The 22,540-nt window shown below is 28.8% G+C and overlaps 3 protein-coding genes across 3 annotated transcripts; all 3 read right to left on the minus strand.

Annotated features, from left to right (window-relative positions):
* Positions 1 to 383: 383 nt before the first annotated feature.
* On the minus strand, positions 384 to 4,011 carry LOC119680790 (luciferin 4-monooxygenase-like). Its single transcript, XM_038093775.1, has 5 exons — positions 3,833 to 4,011; positions 3,570 to 3,777; positions 1,632 to 1,824; positions 1,460 to 1,576; positions 384 to 1,395 (listed from the first exon to the last, which is right to left on the minus strand). The coding sequence occupies exons 1-5, from the start codon at positions 3,980 to 3,982 to the stop codon at positions 432 to 434; spliced, it is 1,632 nt and encodes a 543-aa protein (XP_037949703.1). The 5' UTR covers positions 3,983 to 4,011; the 3' UTR covers positions 384 to 431.
* A 233-nt stretch (positions 4,012 to 4,244) lies between these two features.
* LOC119681814 (luciferin 4-monooxygenase-like) lies at positions 4,245 to 8,251 on the minus strand. The gene is made up of 5 exons (XM_038095103.1): positions 7,939 to 8,251; positions 7,379 to 7,586; positions 7,124 to 7,310; positions 5,968 to 6,084; positions 4,245 to 5,278 (listed from the first exon to the last, which is right to left on the minus strand). The coding sequence occupies exons 1-5, from the start codon at positions 8,077 to 8,079 to the stop codon at positions 4,303 to 4,305; spliced, it is 1,629 nt and encodes a 542-aa protein (XP_037951031.1). The 5' UTR covers positions 8,080 to 8,251; the 3' UTR covers positions 4,245 to 4,302.
* An 8,147-nt stretch (positions 8,252 to 16,398) lies between these two features.
* LOC119675866 (4-coumarate--CoA ligase 1-like) lies at positions 16,399 to 18,157 on the minus strand. The gene is made up of 4 exons (XM_038087085.1): positions 17,948 to 18,157; positions 17,701 to 17,890; positions 17,413 to 17,532; positions 16,399 to 17,356 (listed from the first exon to the last, which is right to left on the minus strand). Exons 1-4 carry the CDS (start codon positions 18,018 to 18,020, stop codon positions 16,399 to 16,401), a joined length of 1,341 nt encoding a protein of 446 aa, XP_037943013.1. The 5' UTR covers positions 18,021 to 18,157.
* Between the last annotated feature and the right edge of the window lie 4,383 nt (positions 18,158 to 22,540).

Raw genomic sequence — 22,540 nt, forward strand, 5'->3', positions numbered from 1 at the left:
ATGTATCGATACATATTCAAAATCTAAGGGTATTTTATAATTATGAGTAAAAGCTCAGTTGGAACAAATGTTTGTATTTTAAATTAGCATCAAAGAATGAGTTTTAATAGAGTAGATTTCGATTTCAAATTTTGAAAAAATACCCTATCAGACTGAAATTCATTTTTTGAATAAATTTAATCCTAATAAAATATTATTATATGCAGATAATTTTCCACAGAACATTATTTATATACCAAATTGAAACCCTTTTGATTTATTATAAATATAAATTTTTTTACATAACAATTTTTCTAACAAATAACATATACTTTTTAACGCATAAATACAATTTTATTTTAAATTATTTATATAATACTTTTTATAAAGCAATAATATTCCATTATCACATTATAAACATTGCTAGTCATCTTAATTTTATAATATTGCTTTTATACGTCTGAGTTTTTATGTGTCCTTAACGCCTTTATCATTTCTTTAGCTTTTCTTCGTACATTCTTGCCAGTTGTAGTTTTTGGCAAGCTATCCACTATATAAACACCCCCATGTAAATGCATACGTTCCTGTAATCTTTTTGCTACATGCTCTCTTATATCTAACTCACTAAGCTGACTACCATTTTTAACTATCACTGCAGCAGTTGCACGATCCATATCGACTGCATCATAGCTACTGAAAACACAGCTTTCAACAACATCGGACAATTCAGCAATACAACCTTCAATTTCACTTGGTCTATAGTCCACACCTCGATATTTCATAACGTCTTTTTTACGATCCACTATATATAAATAAGCATCTTCATCAAAATAACCCAAATCACCTGTGTGAAACCATCCCTGCTTATCAAGCATTCCAGCAGTTTCTGCTTCGTTATGCAAATACCCATGCCAGTCAGTACTATTCTGTATAAGAAATTCACCAACTTCGCCAATGCCCAACTCTTTTCCATCTTCATTGACAACTTTTACACTATAACCAGGTAATAGCTTACCAGCTGATTTGGGCTTATTGAAATTTTTATTTGTGGATGTTATACCCCATTCTGAAGCCCCATACAGTATTGTCAATATTTGTTGTTTATTCAATATTTTAAGAGTTTGTTCTATAATTGGCACTGGCACTATGCCACCACCACACATTAGTAATTTCAATGACTTTATATTTCTGTCTCCGTCTGAATAACTTTTAACAATTTGTGCTAATTGACTTGGTGTGGTAACCATCATCGATATTTTATATTTTTCTATCAAATTATAGGCTACTTCAGCATTTGTACCCGTCGAAGTAATTATACGTGTACTGCCCGATAGTAATGTATTTACTACTATAATGAGACCTGTTATCCAATTAAGGTTGCTGAAACTGAACAAAACTTCTTTCTGATCGCCTATACTGTAAATATACAAAAATCATTAGTATTTACTTCACATGAGGAGTATAGTACTCTGAAACATACTTATATAAACGAAGAATTTGTTGATTTGAAAAATGCATAGTTTTTGGAAACCCCGTTGTACCAGAAGAGCACATATATAACATTGTTTGTGCAGGTCCAAGTACAAGTTTGGAAGGTCTATAATAAGTGTGTAAACTAAATGTTTTAATTACATTTTTAATAAATACCTTACACAAAATTGTTTATTTCTGTGTGGTTTTTAAATATCTCATGAAGTCTTTGCACTTCTGCTATTTCATCATCAATTATTAATACCAGTGACTTCAATTTAAGATCCTCTAAAGCCAAAGAAAGTTGTTCGTAGTCAGCAGCGTCACAAAATATGATTTTCGGACGAGTCATACCAAAAAGATGAGATATAACACCTGCAATAATGTTCATATTTTGTGTTATAAATTGACATTAAAAAAAAAAATAAAGTTTAAAGTTTTGGATGTCTTTTAGATGTAAATTTATTTAAGAAATGGAATTTATATTCAAACTATATTAACTTATCTAAATGTTTTTTTTAACTTATATTTGATATGGTTTTTATTAAAATGAACCTAATTCGTGAAGCCTAAGTGGACTGGATTTTTATTAGGATCGGACACCATTCGCTTCCTATAAAATTTTAAGATAAAAGATTCCCAGCTGAAACAATAATATCAATTATTTATTTATCAATGATTTTATATAGCACATTAAAATACTATCATAATTCATAGATTCAGGTGAGAGATCGCAATACTTACTAAACAAATAAAAAGACAAGCAAGAACAGATAAAAACGTAATTTACGGCAAATTGGCTAGCGAAGTGGTTAGCCTTAAGAAGGATGGGAGTGCCACAAAAAATTATAAGCATTACAAGAAAAAGCTAAGAACAATCAACATGCAGAGTCCTACATGTTGAAAACGGAAAATTCAGTGACTCCTTTGACTCATCAACTGGTGTGAAACAGGCAGCATCCAAACGTCATTGTTATTTATTGTAGTATTAGACTCAGTATAGAAAATTTTAGCACGTAAAATAGAGGTAACAATTGGAGGCTCAATTCTACCCATGAAGACCTTGATTACGCAGATGACATCATCCTGCTCTCGCATAATCACCAACATATGCAATCCAAATTGACCCAGTTGTATAACCAATCCTCGAAAGTCGCTCTCAAAATAAATATAAGAAAAACTGAATTTATGCGCATTCTTTACTCGCTTATTAATGCTCTATTAATGTTGAAATTCAAAAGCGAAAATATGGGTGGATAGGCCCTGCGTAACCCTTATGGCGATATCCCCCACGTAGCGCTAACAAGGAATCACCAGGGAACCTGGCGTAGAGGCAGGCCAACGACAACATGGCGAAGAACAATCAATACTGAAACTAGCAAATCGTTTAACAGACTTCGATAAATTTCGCAAAATAGAGATAGTTTGAAATTATTAAGCCCCTAATGGAGTATGGAATAATATAATATTAAAATATACTATATATTTTATAGAGCTGTAATATATATCTGTAATATATCTTATGTATAAATACATTTTACATTTAAAAAATATCTGATATAGATTAATAATTGCATTCTCATACACTATGAAATGTACTAATCGTGTTGCATAAAATATATATCTGGTAGTTGTGTAGAATCATTGGATCATACACTATTTATGAATAAAGCGGACTTGAGTTAAGATAACAGTTTTGTATTATGTATAATGTGCCTTCAAAGAGAAGTAAAAAATTAATCATTTATGTATTAATTCGATAGTTGATTATATATTACATAAACGTATATATATTAATTTATATAATAGAGCTCCTCTTTAAAACATTGTTTCGAATTTTATTGTTTCTTCGTTGGATCGGAATGTTATCTTATATATGTTAGTTAAAAAAAACTGATTTTAAAATGAAATAAAAAACAGGAAACATTAAAAAAACGAACAAACCCCCTAACCGAAAATAATCTCATTATTAATCTCGAAAGTGATTAAAATTTTTGCTAAAAATTAATTTTAATTTGTTCAAATTATTAAATACCATTAATTAAAAATTAATTTAATTTGTGTTTTTACAAAGTATATGTACATAATTATAATAATTTAATTATTGATAACTAACTTACTTTTATCACTTTGGTTGTAAATGGGATGTAATGGCGTACAATTTAACCAACAACCTATAGCAATAGGAAGAACAAAAGCTGAATTTTTTGCTATCAAGCCCACTACATCGTTATGTGTAAAATTATGGGAACGTATAAAATTTGCTATGCTGATACCATATTGCAAAACTTCTCCATGTGTTAAAGATATATTTTCCGTATCGGAAATCTATGAAAAGGAATTATCTATGATAATCAAATTTTGATATATACAAGTATTTTACCTGACAAATTCTTTCGGCATTTATTTGCATTTTACTTAGTAATTGCTCTCCGAATGATTTCTGATAATCAACTTCGTTACTATTATCAACACGTGGGGGCCCCCACCAAATTTTCCGCTGCTCATCATATTCCCAAGCTTCCGCAACCATTGTCAGCAGCTGTTGTTATTCGCACTTTAAGTTTCAAACATTGACTAAACATCTGAGCAAGAAATCTATTCTCACAGTAAACATTTCACAATAAAACCGATAACCCTTCAAGGCCCGATTAAAATGTGATAAGCGTTTCTTCGTTTAAAAAAACTTATCAACTGATAACTGCTCGTATTTTCTATAATAGCACAACAGATGGCAAAGTGGAATGAATTTAAAATAAAAATAAAACTAAATTATTTAATAAAAATAAATAACAAAATTCGTTTATTTTTGTAATTTCATAGAAACAAAATTATACACACAAGAACTAAAAACTACCATTTTTCGTAACCATTTTTTTGCACTTGCCATTTTTTGCCTAAAGCTAAATCTCTTGCTTGATTTCTTAATATTTTACCACTGCCAGTTTTTGGTAGTTCATCTACAAAGAATACACCACAATGCAATTGTTTGTGTGAAACAACTAAACGTTTTGCCACATATTCTACTACTTCCTGCTCACTTAGTTTACTGCTTTTCAGTTTAACTACCGCTGCTGCAGCTGCATCGCCATCAAAATCATTCCACAGACCGAAAACACAAACTTCTACAACATCCGGTAATTCAGCTACGACTTCTTCAATTTCATTTGGGCAATATTGCATACCGTGAAATTTTAACACATCCCTCTTGCGATCAACCACATACAAATAATTATCTGTATCAACATAACCTAGATCCCCAGTATGATACCAACCTTGGTAATCTTGCATATGTTTGGTTTCATTTGGATTGGCATAGTAGCCATTCCATAATTTGCCGTTGCTCACCAATATTTCTCCCGTTTCACCATAACCAAGACTACGACCAGCCTCATCGAGTATTTTCAATTTTATGCCCGGCACCAATTTGCCAACAGAACTTGGTTTATTTGTGCCCATATTTGCTGAAACACCACCACACTCGGTAAGCGCATAGCCATAAGACACAAATCCTGCATTAAGTAGGGCTTGCAATTTCAGTAAATTCGGCACATAACAATTACCACCTCCAATGCTAAGGAAGCGTATGCTATTCAATTTTTCTGCAGTTACAAGTGAGCATTTAATCAAACGGCTTACATGTTGCGGTGATAATGTTAAAATCGATATTTTATACTTTTTCACGAGTTCCAGTAAATAATCAGGTGAATAAGGTTTATCTGTAATAATGCGTGTGGAACCATGTCCACAACTAAATAGCATACTAAACATGCCTGGAGCCCAGTCAATTGTATTGAATGCAAGCAGTACATCTTGAGCTGTGACAAAGCTGTAATTAAAAATCTCATTATTATTATTTCATATGAGTACGATAGTAAAATTGAAAATCATTAAATTTTAGAAGCTATTCGAAAATATGCGTTATAAAGATTTATATAACTAACTTACCATAAAGTGACTCACTTTTTAGTTTCAGAGAACTAAAAAAGCTATAGTTTGTATACGATGCATATATGCAAAACCGTCTACTTCCGACACTTAACACATTAAAATCTTTGATCATTTAAATTATGAAAATAAGCTATTTTTATTCTCTCATTATAAGGAATTTCAAGTTCTTAATAATGCTTAGATATAAATCTTTTACTTCAAATTTATTTATTTTTATTACAGATTAAACGAAGGTTAGAAATGTGGAATTTTAGTCTAAGAAAAAAATGTTTTACACACTCTTTGAGCTCTATTTCCTCATAAGTATCTGCACTGCTATCATTATTTCGGACAGCATTGATATAACATACAAGTCAATGTATAAAGTCCAAAAAGTAAATTTTTATAATTGTACTCGCTTATTTAGATACTCTCAGCGTTAGACTCGACTTAGTAAACTTATTAATAGGGGACTTAAATCAGTCAGTCTGATCGGCAACAGAGAGTCCAATAACATACCAATATCAATTAAAAATATTTTTTTTTTTAATATATTTTTGGTTAGAATAAAATAAAATAAAAACTCACCCATAATCAAATAAACATGCCGTATTTGATATACAAACTGCTTTAGGTGGTCCTGTAGTACCGGAAGTGCTTAGTATAGCAACTGTCTGATCACCACCTAATTTTAGAATCTCAGGGCTATAAAAAAAAAAATTAAATAAATATTATTAAATATTTAACACTTAATCTAAAGAGAATACAAATTTTGCTATTTAGTAATAATAATATATACATTTAGTTGGGGTCCAATTTTCTAAAAATAAATTTTAATATTTCTATTGAGAAAATCAAGATTTTAAAACTTTTGAATGTTAGTATAATTTATAGTCAATATTGTCTGTTATGGTAAAATAAATTGAATTCTTTGCTTTGTAAACTAATTATTTGGGATGCACCTTTCGGGAATAAACTTTATCACTAAAGATGATCTCAAAACACAACAAAAATTTATTTTGAATTGCTATAAAGGCCAATGTTTAAAAATCTGATCAATCATATGTAATTATTTATAAAGAATCTTCTATGTGGTGATATAAGAGAGTGCAGTTTTTTCAGGATCTAACATCTAAATGGTTATTCTTGATTTGCATCCACACTTCGGTACATTTACTTTTTTAAAGAACTAAATTCTGTAGGTCGATTATATTAAACATAAATTTTTAGTAATGTCCGATACGTGTCTCACATAGATTCATTATTTGAATAATAAGTTTTAAGAAATTCTATATAATAAAAATTTGTAATAATTTGATCGATAAACGTTTGCAAACAAAATTTTGACGAGAATATGACTGCTAGTAGAATATATACAGTAATGATTTTATCACCTTTGATGGGTAGAATCATGAGTGCTGCATAATCTGTTTTAATAGCCTCTCTGATTTATATATCTTAATTTCATAATTTAATTTTATATACAGGTTTTATCTAGAGACAAATTTCTAACTTTTAAAATTTCGAAATTAGAAAAACTAATATTTATAACATTGCTTTTAAAATTTAAAAAATTGCGAATTAAATAAATATTAAATATTTAACTAAATATTCAAATATTTTATCGATTTCATATCTGTCAAATAAATCGAGTTTGTTTAATCTGTTTAGAAACTAAAAAAATATATGTGTATAAACTTTTTTTTTGTCACTTTCTTTTCTATATAATTCATATTATACTTACGTATAAAATAGTTCAGATTTTGTCGGTTCCAATAAATCCTCAATTTTAGGTAAATCCCATCTGTGATATTTTAAAGTAAAAACTTTAGCATTTAATATTTTACTAATAATGTTTAAGCGATCGTAAATATTTCCATCACAAAATATAATTTTCGGCCGTGTAATGCTGAACAGGTGTTTTATTGTATCTAATAGATTGGACAATTTATTTTATAAATATTAATATTATTAAATGCAATCTTTATAAAAAAGTTACCTTCATCATTATGTGGACTTATTGCATGAAACGGAGTGCAATTAAGCAGGCATCCTAAAACTAATGGCATCACATAAGTTGTATTACCACCAGCTATACCAACAACATCATCTTGTTTGAAGCCCATCGTTCGCAGATGTTGTGCTATGCGTACTGCGAAAGAGACAGCTTCAGAATTCGTCAGTGCCGTGCCATCTGCGTCAGATATCTAATATTATAAAGGAATATTCAATATTTAAAATTATTTTATCATTTTTTATACATTAGTTTAATATTAAATTGATTTTTAACATCCCTTTTAATGAAAGAAACCAAATTTTATTCTATTCTATTCCATGAATTATTGTTTTCAATAGAGAAGTTTTAATAGAACAGTATTGAAATTGCAACAGCAAAAATTTTTAGGATTTTTAAATAATTAAATATTTGGCTGACCTTCGAGTATTGTGAATGATGATATTGATGTTGAGTATTACCCAACATCAGTAATAACAATCTTTACTTACAATTTTATTAATTTCTTAATATATGTTTATAAGAATTATTCACTCATTGCTTACCTGACATATATTATTTGGATTATTGCGCATAAATGCAAACAATATTTTTCCAATCGAACAATCTGCATCGAAAAAATATTTTGCTTTCGGTCCGCTCCATATTTTTGTGTACTTGTCAAATTCGGTATCTAGATTTTCCATTACTTCACCTACCAATCTCGAAATGCGACTATCCGTTTCTGCCGTGTTTGTTAATTACGGTGAACGATTCGCAAGCTTGTTATCGACTAAATTTTTTCATTCAAGCAACAATTTTGTTTTCATTTCATAATAAAAATATCGGCCAAAAGTTATTTTCCGCTCTTTGTGTTGATATGATATCTTTACTTAACTCTAATTTCTATTAAATTAAAGGTCTGTTGCAACGTCATGACTTGATAAGACGAATTTTTGATGCATTCTTAAATTATCATTTGACAAAAAATACTGTTCGATAAGCTTAGTTTCTCTATACAAGTATTAAATATAATACAAAGGAACTATGATATAGCGATTGTCGATTGACAATATATATCGCGAAATATTTATGGGACAGTTTTTAGTAACAATTTTTAATTATAAATAGTCTTGTTTTTGTTTGAATTTTTGATAAACAATTTAAGTATTTAAAAGTAAAGAAAACATTTTATATATCTTGATAAAAGAGACATATATTTGTATTAATTTTTATTTAAAATGAATAAGCAAGTTGGAACTCAATTTATTGATTGCAATTGCAACATAAATGAAAAAAATGCTTCTAATAAATATATTAATATTTATTTAATAATAAAATTAACCCGATTGAGCATTTATGGTCCCTTAAATTATTATTCTTATTATAGCCGATCAAAAATCAATACATATTATTAAGAATCAAAATAAGTAATATGCAATCAAAATTAAAAAGAAATGTTGTACATTTAGGAAACCTCTATATTGAATTAAAAAAATAATAAGACATATTCACACATTTCACCAATAATAATTAGTAAACTTATTACTTACTTACTTAATATCCCTTAACAACACATTCCCGGATTTCAGTCTGAGTGCACGCCGTCTTCACCGTCCTACATCAAGTGCAGTCAGTGTTTCCTCATTTTAATTCAAATTGCTTTTTCGCTAGAACATCGTAATCCATTCTCACGACATGTCGTATCTAGCAGAGTCGCTGGATGTGACTAAAACTTAAACGACTTTAACTGAATTATATCAATGCCGCGATAAAGCTCGTACAGCTCGTGGTTCACTCGGATGCGGTAGTCGTCGCCCACTCGTGAGGAATAAAAATTTTTACATGGTACTTTTATATAGAAAACTGCCAGTGGAGTTTTATCAATAATATCAGTTGAGTTTAAAGTCACTCAAGGTGTAAAATACGGAACCCAGCTCATCCCGATTTTGTTCTCCCTATACTTAAATGATATGCATGACTTTTTCACGAGTGGAGTTCCTGTCAACTCAACTGAACTGATGATCTGGTTCTACTTGCAGACTCACCTGATTTATTGCAAATTATAATAGATGATCTTTTTAGGTATTGTTCAGAATGGGATATTATCACGAATCTAAATAAATCTAATATTATGATTTTCAGAAAAGGTCCTAGAGTAAGTAATTCTTTAAAGTACTTATTCAATCTTAAAATAACTCACAAATAAATTAAAAATTTTCTACACGACAGCACGTGTAGAAACTCTTTAGATTTTTTATACAAAAAATTCTATTTTCACCTACTAACACCCCAAATAATATGTTTTACTTAGAAACAGGTTTACCAACGCAGTGCAAACACATTTCGCATATGTAAGAAAAATTCTAAATCTCGCCTCAACAAGGGTTTCTCGAATAGTAGTTGAACTTACAATTGACAAAAACATATATTGAGCCAAAGATTGGGAAAATATGTGTTTAGAACTGGGTTTTTCAATAACCAGTATTTGGAGCATGGATCTTAAATTATTACACAATAATGTTATAACTTTATTCAAACGGAGTTAACACGGTTCCTTTGTCGGGAGTGCTAGGTCGGGATCTCATGACATTTATGCACAGCTGCAATATAACATTATGCACAGTTTTGATTACGAAAATACTGAGCACATATCGAGCGTACTTTTTAAATGTAGGGGCGATTTTTTTAATTTAAACGCCAAAGCATTTAATTAATCTGAACGTGATTGTTCCTTATGTAATCGTCATGAAATGTTAAATATATGTTAAAATATTGGAGTATGTTGTCTTTATGTTATTTTATGTAGCATTCTATGCCTTGACGGCCTAGTACTACAATACTTAAAAACACTTATATTAATATAAGGTACCAATGAAGAAATGCGTGCTGGACATAACTTCCGCCTTAGTACAATGCAAAGTTTATCCCAATGTGAGTTGTAGCACCCGATGGTGAATACGCAACTCTCCGCCGAATGTAAACAAAACCTGAACATTCTTCCCACGTAAATCCGAAGTACCGAATTTACACCTCCGGTCGAGTGTCGCAAGTGCAGACCTCACTCACTTCCATGCACACTTCTAGCACAAGTGTCGTCAACGCACTGGAATTTTAGTCGTTTTTTATGACAGACATGCCTTATCTCGGGAATATTCTAACCCTTTCACCGCAGGGGGTATTATTGGAGTATGTCCGTTTTTCAGGGAACATAGACGTCTTTTTTTTTTGATAAAGCACTTCTGTCTGAAAAAAAATTAAAGTGTTGTAAAATGGTAGCAATATTAATAATCTTTATGAAAAGTGTTTTAAGTTACAGAAGGTTAATCAATAATACATAATAATACTAATAATAATATAAAATGTTGATAACTGCATGCCAGGCATTCGTAGACATACTTTAATCATTATTTAATGGAAAACTAATGAGTAGATGATTTGAATATTGTTTAACTCAATACTTCTTCATGTTTATATGGTACTTTGATTGCGATAATTGCTGATATACCATTAATTTTTTGCAATAATCTAATTCCAATAAAAGTAGAGGTAATAGAGAAAAAAATTTTAATTTCATGAATTTAATTTTTTATCAATTAATTGCTTAAGGAATTCAAAAACTCAAAGACCATTACTTTATATCTTCTATGCTGATTTTTAATTAAAAATTTTATGTTCTAGGAATGATTCTATCTTCGAATAGAAATGTTGGAAATAGTAGGAATATTTCTAAATTTAAAAATTTTCATAATTTTCAAGTTTTAAGATTTCTTCACTATTGCATTCTATCCTATTCGCAGATAAATTAATATTAAAGTTTGACTTTGTACTAACAGCATTTTTAAATATAAATAGAATTTATTTTCCCAAAGATCACTAAGGCTAAATATTTGATAGAGTTCGCAGTACAGTAAGCACAAGAACTCATTTGACTAAATTTAAATATATGAATATTTTGCCACTTTTTATACAGTTTTGTACAACGAAAATATTTTAAAATTAAAAAAAGGAAATTTTGTTGTACATATACATATATTCTAATACAATTATAGATTCATATTACATATTGAATCTTATTTATTAAGTTTAGAATTTGTCAATCTACCTGTGATTTGCGAAATACAAAATATATTTTTACATGTTCTACTGTATTTACAGCACATTTATTTAAATGTACATATAATATATATAATTAGTATACACATAAATGATATCTTTATTAAACAAATTATTTGCTACCTGAAGCTACTGTTATTTATTCTTAAGTATAATAAATACTATATGTGTATTTTATTGTTTATTGTTTTATATACCTAAGACTTGTCGTATACTACTTATTGAATTAATTAATATAATACTAATATATGTATTATGTATTTAAATTAACAACGAAAAAACTAACAATTAATGCTTTATCAGCAAAATATTATTTTACTTATATTTATCGTGAATAAACTGATTATACTACAAAACAAATTTTTTGAACTCTGAGCTTTTATTCCCAACCATTGCTTAAAAATGATCTTCAGATTTATCTCTTTAATGTGTCTGGTTATACATTAAAGTAATGAAACCATTTAAAGATAAATTATTGAAACTAATTTGTTACTGTTTTGGTTTTTGTAAAATTAATTTGTAAGTCATTTTCCTAATTTTTAATATATTTATTCACCTAATGCTGATAATACTATTAAATGATTATAATTTCATTATATATTTGCTATCACAAATTTATTTGAATTTATAAAAACTAAATATAAATTTTTTGTTTAATTTTTGAGAGTCTGATGAGTCACACAAATAATTTTATAATAAAGTTAGTAAATAATTATATTCAGTCTATCGTTTGTGTCTAATACATAATATCTGAGTCACACAAATCTGCCATATGCCAAAAGTTAATAACACATTTGCTTTAATACACATATATGCCTACTGATATAATGAAAAATAAAACGTGATTTCAATTGATAAGCTAAATAAAAACAATCATAGATATTACTTTCGACTTTAGTAAAGTATTGTTACCCTTCACACAGTCATATTGCAAATAAATTATTATTTTAACTTAATACATTTTCTCAAATTATGTGATATAATAAAAATTGTTTAAAAATTATGGATACTATTAAACAATTTCATTTATTATCGACTTCATCTACAGAAATACAGAAACAAGAAGATTCTATATAAACTTAATTTGACAAGTTTAGGAACGAAAAGATTGTTATTTTCATGCTTATCGACTAATAAGTACACAAACGGGTAGACTGGAAAATATTTCTAAACCCATTTGTTTCATTATTCTAGTTAAATGAATATGGTATATCAGCATATTCGTATTTAATAGTTTATGTGATATGCGACGACCAAGTAACAAATATTTTAATAGAATTATTATACCTACTATTTGCAATGGTTAGTAGAATAAAGTTACTTACTTGCGAATTTTAAATTTTATTGTTTGTTAATCAAAAATAGATTAACAAATAATAGCATTTATATGTACTTCTAATACATAGTTGAACTCAGGGTAATTATACAATTAAATACAATTAAAAATAGTTTGTATATTGATACTTACAGGTATTGTTCACAACCAGTGCATTAATAATACATCTATAGAAAGTTATTAAATACTTTAAGTAATATTTAGACTCAGTCTTTATCATGCTATTATATACAATTATTTTTAAAAAATAATAAAACACTGGTTAAATAATCTGATCCACATCATCTACAGCAGAGTTTCTCAAACTATGTTTCATGAAGCACTTGCCATTTATTGTTTAAAGGAACTGTTCTAATATGTAAGTGCTAATATATAAGTGTTACTACTATAATATAATAAGTGCTTCCTATAACGGATAAAATAAATGTTAATTAAGTTACGAAATTGCAAATAAGAAATAAAAAAATTTATGTTGTCATTGGAATATGAAATTGAATTGAATTGTCTATTTTGAAGATGCTCTCGATAAATTTTGATAGATATACCATTTGATTAATAAAGAACGAGAATTTAAAAAAACACCCAAAATTTTAATTTTTAATAATTTTCTTTATTATCTTTATTATTATTTCCTTTATTATTTAGATACATGCATGCCAACGTTTGATCCAATTTTCCACACAAGTTTTATAGGCCGTCGAAGGTATGGCCTTTAGTTCACGCAGCGAATTCTCTTTTATGGCCACGATGGTCTCACAACGCGTTCCTCGCAATGGCAATTTGAATCGGGGAAAGAGGAAAAACTCACACGGGGCCATATCTGGAGAGTACGATGCTTGGTTGATTGGTGGATTTTTTGGCCAAAAACTGCGATACAACCAACGCTGTGTGAGCCGGTGCGTTATCGTGGTGTAAAATCCATTAGTTTTTTTCCCATAAATCTGGCCTCTTTTTGCAAATGGCCTTACGCAAACGACGCATAAAGGCAAAATAATAATCCTTATTGACCGTTTCACCATTTGACCGTCCGGAAGGAATTCATAGTCCACCACACCACGAATATCGAAGAAAACAGTCAGCATAACCTTGATTTTGGACCGACTTTGAAGTTCTCTTTTCGGTTTCGGTTCACCTTCAAAGCACCATTAGGTCGATTGTTGTTTAGTGAGCATGTCAAATTCATAGACCCATGTATCATCACCATGATGCATTCGATGAATGTGGGGTCACTATCTGCGTTGGAAATCATCTCTTTGGACACATCACGCCGACGCTTTTTTTGAATGAAATTCAGCTAAAAATCGCCACACGAAAATTTTTCTTCTTCTTTGTATAGACGCCAAACAAAAACTTATCGTACGAAATGCGTAAAACTTTGACAGAATGTGTATAATAGTGTTGCCAGTGTAAAAATAAATAAGTTAATAAATAAGTTGTTTTTTGATCACAAGGTATGTACGACTTAACAATTTCAAAAAACTTTACTATATCGACTTACGCCATATCTGTTAATTAAGTAACGAATACTAAATTAGGAAAATACTTACCAGCAAGCCTAGATATCACATTTAATCCATTAGTATATTAGTATATTGTTGCTATTATATAAAAACTGATAGATTTTAAATCACTTTGACGAAATTTAAATTGCTCTTTAAAGAGCATTGCCAATTGTGACAGTTATCATTACACGGAAAATTCAATTTTCTAGCATGGTTCTCTTAACGGGTATGCCCAACAAAACCCACACCAAACTTACAAAAGACTGATATTGTTGTGGTGCAGTTCAGTTAAATTGTTAAATAAATGGGGCAAAATGTCACATAGATGTCTTTATAACGTAAAATTGCTCAATATAGAAAGAATTGTAAAATAATGACAAATGTAATTATAAAAGTAGTATGACCGGATTTGTAAGATATTCCAAATAAATACTTAAAGCTACTCGTGTGGCCAACTTATTTTCCTTCTAATGGCCAACTATATCCCTAGGACTGAATATAAAATTCCAATGAATAAATTGTAATTGAAAAGATATCTTTTCATCGAACTTGTTTTTTTTATCATGACTTAGGTGTGCTGAATAATTAAATTTGAGATTAAAAATATTATGTATAATAGTAATTGTTTGTTCCAAACTAGAATTACTGTCATATAATTCTCTCTATAGGAAACTCCCTATGACGAATTCCTTTCTCTAATGAAGTCTTGTTGAAGACACAGTAATTTTTTATATTTTTTCATATATTTGAACCTCTGTATAACGAAGTTTTTTCAGCTACATAAACTAATTTTTGCATACACAAAAATCTCTCTATAACGTATATATTCAGACGCAAGCTGTATAGATATTGTGGATATCTTATTCAGTTTATAATAGGGATAGGGACTCTTTTGGCTCGCTAGTAGAATGGTAAACAGAGGGGAAGGAGATTATGTGCATTTGGTGAAAGTAACAGCTTTGAATGAAAGAGTGATCACTAAACACATGTGTGTGGTCTTGCTTTTAATACTGCTGTATAAATATTACCTTCTGCTCAAAAAGTATCCGGATTTTGGTTTTTTGTTAACTTCTCCTTAAGTAATAACTTTTTTGTTAAGTTGGTACACCCTTTATGGTACAAATTTGAGCGCCATCTGTCAATTAGTTTGTTTACAGCAGCTGTTAATGTGAGACTACCTCAAGTGCATTTAGCGATTTTTACTATGGAAAATTCTTGTTGTACGTGATTTTTTGACCAAACACGGCACCACTGTCATCGCTCCGGCATCATATTCGTCAGATCTGGTGCCGTGGTAAGCGTTTTGAGTCGATTAAATCGATAAAAAAGAATTCGCCGAAGGAACTAAAAGTCATACCTGCACGGCCTATGAAAAGTGTATGGAAGATTGGATTCAGCGTTGGCATGTGTATCGCTTCAGAAGGAGCATATTTTGAAAGAGATAAAATAAATTTGGAATAAAATTTAAATTTGTGTGTTTTATTTACAAAATCCAGAAAGTATAGGGCAGAAAGTATATTGAGCATCGTTGCATGTGTAAAATTATTTGATTTTACAAAAACAATTCGCTTTCTTATAATACTGCTCTTGATTTGCAAGGCAATATTCAAGACCATATTTTCAACACCACTCTATTATGGATGATACTACTTTTTTCAATACTTTCGCTGGGCAATACTTTAGAGAAACTGTCAAGTTATTTTTTTTGATTTTGTCATTTTGTAATTTTGTGATTTTGTGTAGTGTGATTTTATATTTATTTTACGTCCAACAATGTCGGAGAGAATTTTTAGAAAGGTTTAAAAATTTTTGAGTCTATTAACTTAATAAAAATTATTTTTCTAAATACAAGTCAATATATGATTAATGTTTTTAATGTTGTGTATGTTTAGATGAATAATCATGAGTTAAATATATTTTTAAGTATTACAATTAAACCGTACATTAATTATTTCACGTTTATTATTATTTACGTAACACCGAATATTAATTCTCAAACAAATTGTTAACATGAAACATCTTTAACTTTAAACTACTGCATTTAGTTTGATTATATCAATTAAGACTGGACGTCAATTAAAACTTAATCTACGTAGCAATATATCCTTGACAGCCAATTTATTAGTTTTTCCAATAGCCGTTTTAGGAAGGTCTGTTATAAAAATTACACCGCCATGCAATTGTTTATAATCTGCCTGTATGTTGTTTCGTACATAATCGAGAACATGCTGAACAGTAAGATTGCTACCTACAACTGGCATAACAGCTGCTGCAGCAGCATCACCATCCAAGTCGTTCCATAAGCCACAAACACATACTTCCACTACTTCGGGCATAGCACGTATGACTTCCTCAATTTCATTTGGGAAATATTGCATTCCACGATATTTCAAAATATCTTTCTTACGATCAACAATATAGAGATAATTATCCTCATCAAAATAACCTATATCACCGGAATGAAACCAACCCTCTGTGTCTCGCAAAGCCATAGTAGCTTTAACATTTTTATAATAACCTTGCCAGATTTTGTCATGGGTGCAATAGATCTCTCCGACTTCATTATGTGATAATAAAACACCTTCATCATTAACTATTTTAACTTTAAGTCCAGGTAAAATGCGACCAACAGAATTTGGTTTATTAAAAAAATTGAAGTTTCTAGTTAATGCCCTAATTAACTCCGTAAAGCCATACATATAGCAAAGCATCCCTTGCTTTAGATATGATTGTAATTTTGCTTGAATTTGAGTTGAACATTTTCCTCCACCAAATAGAAAATAACGGATGCTCTCTAATTTTTCTACTGATAAATCCGGACAATTCAACAGCATTGCCATATTGGCAGGAGCCTGTATAGTAAAAGTTACTTTATATTTTTCGACAACTTCCAGAAAATATTCCGGACTATAAGGCTTATCTGAAATAATACGTAATGTTCCATATACAAGGTTGGTTACCAAATTTAGTAAACCAGATAACCAATCTATTGTAGAAGGTGTAAATTGTATGTCATTCTCGGTGAGGTAACTTCAAATATAAATAAATATGTAAATATGTAAATTTGTATATTCTTATATTCTTACTCAGTAAGGTCATAAGTTTTCATCGTGTTTGGTATAGTGACAGCTTTTGGCAGACCTGTTGAACCTGATGAACATAAAATGGCCAATGTTTGATTTGGACCAAATTCCAATTCAGCTGGCCTAAAAATGTTTAAAATTCAATTTAATATTTTTGGTTTATATAATATATGTAATATAATATATGTGATTTGTGTGTTTACAAATTACTTGTTCTATAAATAGTTATTCGTAATTTATACTATTTCCAATTAGGGAATGTAATGTTTTTAATTACTTTATGCTACTCACCTAAAATTTAACTCTTCCGGTAATGTTTGGTTTACGATACTTAAGATATTTTGTACATTATGTAAATGATTTTTTAATGTTATTAATTTTGTTTCAAAATCCTCTGACACTCTTAGCATTTTGTCATAATCTTGACCATCACAGAATATAATTTTTGGTTTTGTTATATTAAATAATTGCTTTGAAGTTGCTAAGGATTAAGAACTTTCTTAGTAATTAAGATTTGTATGAATATGATATTACAAACCATCATCATGTTTTGGATTAATAGCATGGAATGCTATACCGGTGAAAAAACAAGCCAAGACAACATCCATCATATGCGTGGTATTACGATCGACTAACCCGACAATATCAGTTTGACTTAATCCGATAGAATTAAAAAATTTAGCTATGCGTATGGCTTGTAATAAAGCTTCAGTATTTGTTGTATTTGTATTTTCTGTATCTGAAATCTAACATAGACATTATTTATAAATACGTGTAACTGGAAGTTAAAATTAAATTGATTTATACATGTAAAATAATTATTTGTATTATAAACTATGTTTAACTTAAAATCATATTAAAAGCTAACTCAGTAATTGTTTCTTATTAATAAAATTATATAAAAATACGGTTTATCTTGTTAATGATTACTATTAAATTGGTTTTTTGTTATAAATTCAGTGAGTAAAATATAAGGATTTGAAAATTTAGAAGTTTATTTCAGAAAAAAGTATATAATAATATAATATATAATAAAATGCTAAATATATGCATGGATTTCATTAAATATTAATCACGTATCAAGAAATTTAATCTAGCAGATCAATATTTTTGAAGCCTTTATTAGCTATTCATTTTGTTTATGAATATTTTATTCGAGAAGGATTTTCATTTCCAAACGCATTTATTTTCAATAATTTCCTTTTAATAAGTATGTCACTATTATTTCGCTGCTTATGCTCTTTGTGCTTATTTATTCAAATGCAGTTCGCAAATATTTACAACCTAGTTCAGTAAAATTTTGACTTTTAATTCAAAATTCTAATTCTTTTATAGAATTAGATATGTACAGATAATATCAAAATATAAGTTAGATTCTGTTTAGAATTATTCAGTTTAAAGATAGGAAAATAATATCTATAGACATTACATTTTCCGTGCAGATGTAGGTACTTCTTTTTAGTAATTATTTAAAAGTGAATTTAATTTCATAAACCTATAACTCTAATAGTTATATTGTATGCAAAATTTGATTTAGCTTTTATTTTTAATAATTCATGTGCATTGATAGTTGACTATAATACACTATCTACAATAAATAATTATATACATCCATGTACTCTTAGAAAGAGTACATCGAAACCATAGAAGCTATCGAAACAACAATGGTTGTAGAAGAATAAAATAACAGGGTTTTATTAAGTATCATTTTTGGAATAACTCAGTTTAAATGATTATTTTGTTTCTAAATACAATTTACTATCCCATTAACTCTCAATATATCTTATCAAACTGCACAGATTTAACTGATATTTCTGTTTATTAACACAAATGTTTAACACACAATATATTAACGCAAATATTTACATAATAATTATTCAACAAGCTAATTGGTCTTTAAAACTTGAATTTATTATTTATATTTAAAACTAATTATATTTTATCAAAGTAATATTCCAATATTTCGACTATCTTCGATAGTCATTTTTAGGGTCACCCCTGATTAATTATCCAATAATTCAATAATTATTGTATAATTTTTTGGTAACAAAAAAACGAATAAAATATTTGACAAATATTTACTTAAATTAAAAACTACAACTAAAAGTTCGTAATATAATGTAATAAAATAATTAATTAAATTCAGTTTATGTAATGCTTCACTTTCTTTTTACGTACTTGACATATTTTATTAGGACGTCTGCGCATTTCTTCAAAAACTATTTGTCCTATTGAACAGTTGGGATCATAGTAATTTTGTTCCTTAGCACCGCTCCATATTTTCGTTTCAGGATCAAAACTTGTGTCCAAATCAAAATTAAAAATCGACATATTCAATTTCTTTTTTTGTAGACCTAAATTATTTATTCAATTTAAACAGAAAAGATTGAGTGTTCTTTTGTAGTCAATACGTTTAAACAGTTTGGGATGAATGTTGAAACTAAAAATTTTATTTCCAACAATTTATTTAAGAGGTCTCACAATAACCTCTAATAGTATATGTAAAACACAATTTTCTGTATTGCTTTAAGTATATAAAAGATATCTCATACAAAATCATGTTTTATATATTGAGATTAAGAAAATTGTGATAAGTTCTATTGGTATAAAAGCTAATCTTACTTTTTATGTCATATTGTCAACATAACTTAAATGTAGTTTCCAATGAGTTTTGCTAAGCAATTTGTCTCCATTCATAATATTCAGTTATAATCGTAAGGTGTTCATTTTGACTAAATTATAGTTCCAACACAATTTTTGAGATTTGGAAAATTATAGAACGTTATTACTTCCAAAATAATATGTGAATTCTGCACATATCGTTTTGTTTCGTTTTGCTATAAAATTTATTATATGGCTTTACTTTGAAACCTCACTGCTTTATCGGCTTTTAATAGCATTAATTTTTTCTAAGTCTTTGCAATATATTAATGAAATGCATTCTTTTTAATCGTAAATTTTCATGATATTAGTTAATGTCAGAAAACTGAGTTTTGTATATAGAAGTATACTCTGTTAACAGTTTAGATTCGTACACTTTTGGTACCCAAATTATTTAAAATTTGTAAAGCTTTGAAATATATGTCGCCATTAATACAATTTTATGGAGCTTGTCTAGTGCTCACAGTGAAAACAATCAAATATTTTACTTGTTTAAAATTTATTTTCAGGCAAATTGGTAGAAATTTTTTAAGTTCTATACAATTATATATAAAACTGCAATTTATTCACATATTACATATCGCTTTTTATACATTGAGATTTTTATCACTGAACTTAGATGTTCTTTATCTTGGTTATACTATAATTGAACGCCTGTTTAAGCGATTGTTCACAATACTTCTACCTCGAAATCTTCTATAATTTATATATCTATAAAATAGAAATGTTTTATGATGTTTTAAAATAAAGATCCTGATATTTTGAAAGGTCAGTCAGTTTTTAATTCTTATTCTTCTCTGCAAATATACATTTGTAAACTTAAGTAATTACAAGTTCAGTTCAAATTCTAACCATACGCTATAAAATGTTATATATGAATATAAAAATATTTATTTTATTGTAGATAGATAAATAGATACTTCCTTATTCAATTTCAAATTTTGTTTTAATATGTTAAGTAAGTATTATGCCTTAAGTCTAAAAACATTGGTTAGAGTTACTTAAAAATATATTGAATACGACAATGACTTGATAGTCGGCTGTCGGAGGTGTTGGATTTATATAAATTTACCTTCTTGCTTAAAATTATTTACAATTCAAAAATGAAAATATGCAGAATTCAAATTAATCGCTTATATTTTAAATTTTTATTAAAAAGTATTAAATTAGTTTATAATAAGTTTTCTGTATTTCAAAGCACTAGTAATATAGTTAATTAGTTTTTTCCAATCAGAATCATTTTCCTCATTAAGGACACTGATTACTACCTCTTCCACTAAAGATTCTCTTTCAAAACAAATTCGTCTAAAAGGCCCTAATATAAGTGCTATATGTTTTCCGCGTTATTGAGGTTGCATAGTGCACACTTTCTATTGTAATTGCCTTTTAAATAAAGTAAGTAACATCTCGCCTTAAAAATCTACATTATGCGCGCTTTCTTTAAAATACTGAGTCCCTAAATTTTAGTCCAGGTACTTATAAATTCGACTTTTACTTCCCAATGCTTTTAAATGATTTAATAATACGAAATTATTGTTTTATCATGCTTGGCTTGTTGTTACATCATTTCATACTCCTTTACCAAAACGTTTAGTCTCTCTGCCCAAAACACATTTTTTTGTAGAACATTTTTTAACAATATTCTTGGCAATCTGCTTTCATTATATTCAAACAAAGTCTTGCAAACGCATCTTAAATGCAACTCCATTGTGTACAAATGCCCGTTTTCCATATTTGATTCAAACATTACGGCGTAGGTTAGAGTGAAATTGGGGAGCCTATAAATTCTATTGAAGAAGAAACATTATTATTTGTCTACTTCGCTAAACATGTCAATCCCACAGATTTGTGCCGCATAGCCGTTTCAGACTACCGAATTTGTCGTCTCATAAACCTGCTCAATAAAATCTACAAATTTACTTGAAGCGCCTGCTCAATTAGCACATAAGTAATTTTTTAGCGATTTTATCAAACGTCGCCTTTAGATCTGTTAACACAGCGTATACTTTCTCTTTTTCATCAAATTTCAACTTTACGATGGATGCTAGATTGTGTAGGTTGTCAACCGTGAAATAGTTTTTACGAAATCCTGCTTGGTACTCCGACATAATATTATTGATTTCAACCCAACGTTCAGCACACCTATAAATATTTTTGCTTTTGTGTTCATAGACGCTACTGCCCTATAATTGGGTGCAACCGAGCTATCTCCTTTCTTGTGTATTGGAAATATTATACTCGTTTCAGAGCTTGAATATGTCCTTTTTAAGTCATACATCTGATTGTATACCTTCGCAAGTTGCTCTAAAAATTCTTTGTTTGCGTTTTTATTAAATTTTTTTTCTTCTACCGTAAGGGTTTCTATATCCACATTCTTGTGGAGATTGTGGATAAGTCATTTATCACATAACTATTACTACTAATATAGGTAGGTGAGTTGCTCTGTTTATGTTTCTCTGTTTAATTTCTA

This window comes from Teleopsis dalmanni, chromosome 2 (assembly GCF_002237135.1).
Source record: "Teleopsis dalmanni isolate 2A chromosome 2, ASM223713v2, whole genome shotgun sequence".
Classification (NCBI taxonomy): Eukaryota; Metazoa; Arthropoda; class Insecta; order Diptera; family Diopsidae; genus Teleopsis; species Teleopsis dalmanni.